The sequence below is a fragment of the Lathyrus oleraceus genome, chromosome 6, assembly GCF_024323335.1.
Source record: "Lathyrus oleraceus cultivar Zhongwan6 chromosome 6, CAAS_Psat_ZW6_1.0, whole genome shotgun sequence".
NCBI lineage: Eukaryota > Viridiplantae > Streptophyta > Magnoliopsida > Fabales > Fabaceae > Lathyrus > Lathyrus oleraceus.
Window position 1 is genome coordinate 312,255,985 of NC_066584.1, and position 7,247 is coordinate 312,263,231.

General features: G+C 34.0%; 1 protein-coding gene across 2 annotated transcripts; it reads right to left on the reverse strand.

The window, feature by feature from the left end:
- Nucleotides 1-1,672: 1,672 nt before the first annotated feature.
- Nucleotides 1,673-5,904, reverse strand: LOC127092089 (uncharacterized). Of its 2 annotated transcripts, XR_007792107.1 has the most exons (7): nt 5,550-5,904; nt 5,289-5,466; nt 4,265-4,362; nt 3,130-3,226; nt 2,120-2,205; nt 1,874-2,035; nt 1,673-1,805 (listed from the first exon to the last, which is right to left on the reverse strand). XR_007792107.1 is itself a non-coding variant. In XM_051030890.1 (6 exons), the coding sequence occupies exons 1-6, from the start codon at nt 5,757-5,759 to the stop codon at nt 1,982-1,984; spliced, it is 723 nt and encodes a 240-aa protein (XP_050886847.1). In that variant the 5' UTR covers nt 5,760-5,904; the 3' UTR covers nt 1,673-1,981. The 2 variants fall into 2 exon arrangements, 1 of the variants encoding a protein (XP_050886847.1); XM_051030890.1 differs by having other exon boundaries at nt 1,673-2,035.
- Between the last annotated feature and the right edge of the window lie 1,343 nt (nt 5,905-7,247).

The window sequence follows — 7,247 nt, forward strand, 5'->3', positions numbered from 1 at the left end:
ACATATAATGCATCATTACACTTCAATATTTAGGTGGACACTTCTAAATCTTCGCCCGATCTTAAAATCGTCGTTTTCAACTCGAACGAAACTTTTGTTTCGAAACGGAAAAATGTATTCCGCATAGTCCTTACATCTGCATTTGTCTTGAGTTCAAAGTTGTTGAACTCAACCTTTCATCCGCTGTCAATGGACCGTGAACGGTACTCGAACTTCACAATTCTTCGATTGTCTCCGTAAGATATGAGATGATAGATTTCATATTTAATATCTATAAGAGATGTGTACTCTATGAGATTAAAGTTTCGTCCGGGAGTTGCGTTAAAGAAGGAGACATTTACGACATATTAGTTGATTTTTATTTGTGACATTTGAGACATTTTTAATTTGTGTGAACTATAAGAAACAATGACACCTTAATTTATAGAAGTTATAGACAATTGTGGACCATTCAAAATCTGACATGTTGATTCCGGAGATATATCTCTGATTCCGCACCTTATCATCTTGTTCTGGAGATGCATCTCTGAAACCTCTTCTGGACAGGTTTGAAAACAAAACCTTTGAAACATAATCTTTTTTTCCTAAAATGCATAACGAAATCGACGTATAATTCTTTTGTGGAAGAATTTACTATACGATTTCATGCATCCATTATTTTTTCCACAACCACGTCCGTCTTCACCATGTTTTCATCTTCGAACTTGATCCGCTGTCGCACACGGGTCAAAAACGAGTTTAGAAAAAATATAATAAACGGAAAGCGACACTCCAATGTCGTATCACAATGACTCTTGATCAACTTAACCAACCGAATGGAACAAGGGGGAGTTTTGATTTTCGATTATGCTACTGAATAATAGAAATTGATTACAAATATGATAAATAAACTGATCTACTATTTCGATTTCCTAACTTATCAAGGTTTAATATGATTTTCATGCCCTAAGCTAAAACAGACTGAACTACTGTTTAGACTGGTCTTCCCGAGCTAAAAAAATTGGTGTTCAGCTTATCAAAATTATCTAATTTACATTGTCAATTTTGTCAGTTAAAGAAACATACGCATAGTCGCTTTTATGATCGAGTCAATAAACGTATTTGATCCCTTTTTTCTTTAGTTCACTCCGATAATTAGGGTCCCTCGCGTACCCTTTTTTCTTTAGTTCACTCCGATATATACCTCTCTCTTCATTCTTCTTTGAAATCTAAATTGTTCAAACAAAACCACATCTAACGAGATAATTATCAAATCAAGAATCAACTTATTTTTGTGTTGTTTCAATTCAATGTCACCCCCTATTTATCCCTGAAAAATGGTATAACCAGCATAGTCTTACTCTATTTTGAAGATCAAGGGCTAAATAAAAACGGGATGAGCATTCAAAAAATATGAATGTCTCGTAATCATTCACATGATTTTAACGGCAGTGACTTGTGTCCCTCTCCATCTGGATGATAGTTGTTTTCATAGATCCATCAGTTTCTCTTTTTATCAGTTGAGCTGATAGTGAGGCAGTTGATTTTATTGTTTTCTTGTTTGTTTAAAACACTCCCGCTTTTCAATTCACAATTATTTTTTCTATTTTTTCTATTTTGCAATACAACCATAAGTATTGAGCCTCAGACCAAAGATAACGAAATATTACTCAGGACATATGGAATGGCAAAATAAATCAACAAGTCACCAGCATGGTTATGTACAAAATAGTTTGTCAATATATTGAGTAGCTTGAGGCAATAACTTCACAAATGCTTTACACATGATCTTTAAATTGCACATTCTTGGGAAAGAAAATCCAGAGGCAATAACTTCACAAATGGTTTACACATGATCTTTAAATTGCACATTCTTGGGAACGAAAATTCAGAGGCAAACCTTCAATTTGTTACATTGGAACTACATTTCAGATGAAAAAACGGATCATTTGAAAACAATGTTATATTTGATAACCCAAATTATACAGATTCTGGCCTATTTTCACTTGTGGAGGATACTCTTCCTTGACATTTTCGGTTTCTTCTGAATATGGTTCTGCAATGCAAACAAGTTATTTAAGTTAGAAATACAAGAAAATGCATTAACAAATTTCAAATCATTGACAAAGTAAATTGCTACCTTCTGTTTCTCCAGTGCATCATAATCAGTTCTCTCCCTCCACTTACTCTTGCGTAGTTTTATTGGCCGGTTTCCAACATATTTACCTGAAAACAATATATCAAAATCAAGGTACTCAAGTTATTGCATTTGCTACAATCATTTCTACCTACATCAACAACAATACTCGGAGCATTGTCCAACTAGAAGAGATAAGTTATTTAGATCAATGAGTGCATATTGTCCCATGGATCATATCAAAAAATAGACCACATAACTCCAAACTTCCCTTAATGATTTGACTCTTACTTAACTGTGGTGGAGCTTCTATTCTATGGACCTTTTCCACACATGACCAAACCACCCAGAACAAGATTCTGTACGCTTTTCTACTATGGGAACTACTGTTACCTTCTTGCTGATAATATCATTCTTAATCCTATCTTGCCTAGTGTGGCCAATCATCTATAGTAGAATTGTCATCTAAGCAACATTGACCTTGTTTCTTGTTGGCTTATTGATAGAATTCAACTATGGGATTAGATATGCCATAAATCCATGTATTTATGTATAAAAGAAACAAATTTCCATCACAACCTCTTTTTATGTAACTATATGAATGACCGGGTCTGCAAAGAATTTTCAAACCATATTTTAAATTTAATTCCAAATCTCAATATTGATTTTCGCAAAATTGTATACCCTAATTTAAATCATTGTATCTGACTCTTGCATGGAACTATTTGCACTTGAATAAAAGCATATATGTTCGGACATGACATGCATAATACTTAAACGAGCAGGTTCCTTATTGATTTAGGCAAACCTATATCCCTAACTTAAAAGTCAATATTATCTGGCATTACACAATTTTCATTGAAATATTCAACCAAAGCACATAGTTAGGCATGACATAATAATACTTAAAATATATGCATGTGACTTTCATCAAAGGGTCATCAGAAGAAAAGAAAGAAGATACACACGACATAATGAGAAAAGATGTTCATAGAAATCTGTAATTTACTGACCATTCATTTCTTTAAGAGCAGCAGCAAGGTCAGCAGGGTTGGCAAAGCTTATAAATCCATAACCCTTTGTTTTTCCAGTTCGCTTATCTCTAACAACCTAGACAAGATCAAAGATACCTTTAACGACAGCAAATTACAAAGAAAACACATGCACCACAAACATATTAGCAAATAATAAACACAAGGTTAGATAGCAGACATGCAAAATGTGTAAATTAAATACAGCGGACAGACTGCCACATAAACAAAAGTTCTTCATATGAATTGAAGTATATATCTACTTTCAAATAACACACCCTCTTCCTTGCAGTAACAAAATTTAGAGCAATAAAATTCTAAGTCACAAGAAGAGCTACTAAACACATGTTCTTATATTTATTATCATTAATCTAAATTTTTGTAAATGATGGCCATACAGAATGCATTCTCTGATTGACTTCCAGTTTCAACAGATTTGATGTAATGTGCAGATTATTCAGTATCTACATATTCCAATAGGTAAGGAAATACCTTGACACAATAACCAGTCAACAAACAGAACCATTTTGTAAATTATGGAAACAACGTATGGCAGCTCATAAGTTGTTTTCAGCATATTTCTCTATGATAGCTCATGCAATCAACTTATAGCTTATATGAAAACATGACTTTATTTTATCTATTTTGTAGAAAAATGAGGCTAAGAGTGTTAAATTAAGTTATTTATCCAAACAAGGTTATATTACTGAACGAATTCCACAACAATTTCTAGGAGAAGATACTAATTTGTGTCCAAACTAGTAAATTTATATCAGCTAATCAAAATCAGAAAGTCAACCTGACTCCAACTGACTTTTGAGATCTCAAAACAAAACAAAACAAACAAATGTCACCATTTAATAATTTTGAGTGCCCCTGATTTGTGAACCATGAGCAATGATGAAGGAAACCCTGAGATGACAAAATAATGCATCAATTTAATCATACAAAATGCCTGTTAAATGTAAATTGTGAAGCAAGACCTACCTTAAGATACACAAATCATTAACAACTCTGTCCCTTCAAACAAATATCTGAGAAGGAAATACAAAATGCTAAAACTAAACCAACCATTACTAACGTATAAGAACTTCAGTTAGATAAGATGTTCACTTACTCTTGCCATGTTAAAGGAAGGGAATCGTGTGAATGCCTTTGAAAGAACATCATCATTGACTTCATTACCAAGATCACCACAGAAGAGCCTATAATCATCTGATTATATAAAGCAGTAAAGATAAATCAGTCCGTGAAAGTTATCTATCTTCTGTTAATGTCATATAGAGAGAATGGGAGACTACATATCGGCATTATAAAACATAGTAGCAACTCCTAAACAACACAATCCCCTGCCAAATGAATCGTGCTGATCATAAGAGCAAGAGAAGACCAAGGGAATTGTTAAACTCCAAGTGTAAGAGTTACAAGAAAATGATAATGATGAGTCATGAAGAGAGATGAAATAAAAATAGAAGAGAGCCAACTTCCAAATCGAATATATCTCATAAACAAGAGAGTTTGGACTGGTAAATAAACTTCAACACTATAATTTCTTAATGTATTTCTCCAAATCTGTTTAACAATATTCTCGATCAACTAAAAATCTGTATTAAATAAGTCTACATAAAAGAACGCTATGATCTATAACATGCGTTGCAATATCGTGTTTCTCATCAAGGGGATATAAGGTTGGCTTGGTAGCTGGGTGGAGGAGTTAAGAAGTGGAGCGATAAGGGTGGTATCGGGTTCTACTTCCATCTCTAGCATTAACAAATTAACAATTAACATACTAACATTGACCATTGCGATCGTACACATAGACTCACAGACCACAAGTTTAAAACCATCCTAGCTCCCAAGTATCATAAATTCATAACCAGTCATTAGGCATGTAAGTTATGACGGGTTACATCTCTAAACAAAATGTTCAAAATCCCCAATCAAATTTCCAATATAGGCTCAAGAAGAAAATCACAAAACAGACACAATCAAAATCACTACAGAAAAAAGACTTCCGGAATAACAGAATATATGCTGACCATCGCAGTTCAGAACACATACTACATCTCACGGCAAAACTTCCAATAAATTAACAAATACAAAAAAAAAATAGTGATAACAAAATCATCATCATACAATACCTTCAGGCCACTCTGCAAGTATAGGATCCTCCCAAGCTTGTCCAGCAGCTTTACGAGGAACAGCTTTCTTTTTTGTCTCAGCTTTATGCTCAACGTCGCTACTCGCAATAGCTGCCTTCACATTCTCAAGAGCCTCCGGCGTTATTATTTGCGCATCCCTCTCAAATAACTGCTGTGCCTGTTCAATCACAAACCCCATAAATCAAATTAATACCAAAATCTCTTTTTATAAATTTCCAAATACAAACATAAAAAAACTACCTGATACTGCGGCACGGAGTAAGCAGACGGCGGGGGAACGGGACCAACAACTGGTGGCGGAGGAAGTTGCGCGGTCGGGGCGGCAACATACGGCGCGGCGTAGTGAGTGGTGGTTGCGGGTTGTTGAAGGTGAAAAGGAACGGGAAAGTAAGGAGCGTTGGAATATGCGTATTGCGATTGAGAGGATGAGGAAGAAGATGGTGTCGTCATGGAATTGGAACGAACAGCGAATCGAAGAACTGCAAGGTTCGATCGAATTGAGAAGAAAAATTCGCGTTTGGTTTAGGTTAGGGGTTTCGTTTTCGTTGCTGGATTCAATGATCTATTGCCTCCAGATTTTTCTTTCTTCCAAGTGGGTCCAATCAAACTTTAAATACCGAAAGTTTTACCTTATACCCCTACATTTATCCTTCCACCCCTACATTTTATAAAAAAATACCAATTTTATCCTTATATATTTTTAATTAATTTATTATTTTATTTTTTAAATATTTTTAAAATTTTATTTTTGTGTACCGGAAGACTTTGCAAAAGAGTTCCGGTAGTCAATTTTTCAAGTATTTTTTTAAATATTTTTTTATGTACCGGAAGACTTTGCAAAAGAGTTCCGATAGTCAATTTTTGAGTACCGGAAGACTTTGCAAAAGAGTTCCGGTAGTCATTTTTCAAATATTTTTTTAACATTTTTTTGTGTGTACCGGAAGACTTTGCAAAAGAGTTCCGGTAGTCAAATTTTATGTACCGGAAGACTTTACAAAAGAGTTCCGGTAGTCATTTTCAAATATCTTTTTTATCATTTTATGTGTGTACCGGAAGACTTTGCAAAAGAGTTCCGGTAGTCAATTTTTGTGAATCGGAAGACTTTGCAAAAGAGTTCCGGTACTCATTTTTCAAACATTTTTTGACTTTTTTTTGTATACCGGAAGACTTTGTAAAAGAGTTCCAGTAGTCAATTTTTGTGTACCAGAACTCTTTTGTAAAGTCTTCCGGTGCATAAAAAAAAGTTTAAAAAATACGTGAAAAATGACTACCGGAATTCTTTTACAAAGTCTTGCGGTATGTAAAATAAAATTTAAAAAATATTTAAATAATAAAATAATAAATTATTTAAAAATATATATGGATAAAATTGGTATTTTTTATAAAACGTAGGGGTATAAGGATAAATGTAGAGGTATAAGGTAAAATTTTCTGTGTTCTAACATCTAGCTGATTGGGCCACTGTTAACTACGTGCCTAATGTTCGTATGGGCTTATTTATAATGAGATATAAATAATGAAGGAAAATGCTACCCGCACCCCTCTCTATCTTTAAAAAAATTATATATCCAAAAAAATTGTATCATCCAAATCACCCCGCCACCACAGTAGCGATGTCAATTTAAATCTACTAATGCAGAACTCGGCCAGTATTTCTTTATTTGGGATTTAAAGATGAGAAATTTCTCTCCACAAATGGAGAAGGAAAACAAATTTCATGAATCGATTAACCGGAGCTCTTGATACCAGATGCTGGAATTTCCCAAAAACCTATGGTGAATTTCAATCAATCTTGATGAACAAGATTGTTATTATCCACACAATAGCAATGAAAAGAGAAGAACAATGGAGAAAGAAAGAAAAGAATGATGAGGAGAAGAAGAATTAAATTCTGCAGAGTTTCTCTATGCCCACAAACTGTGGAAAACTTGTTAATCA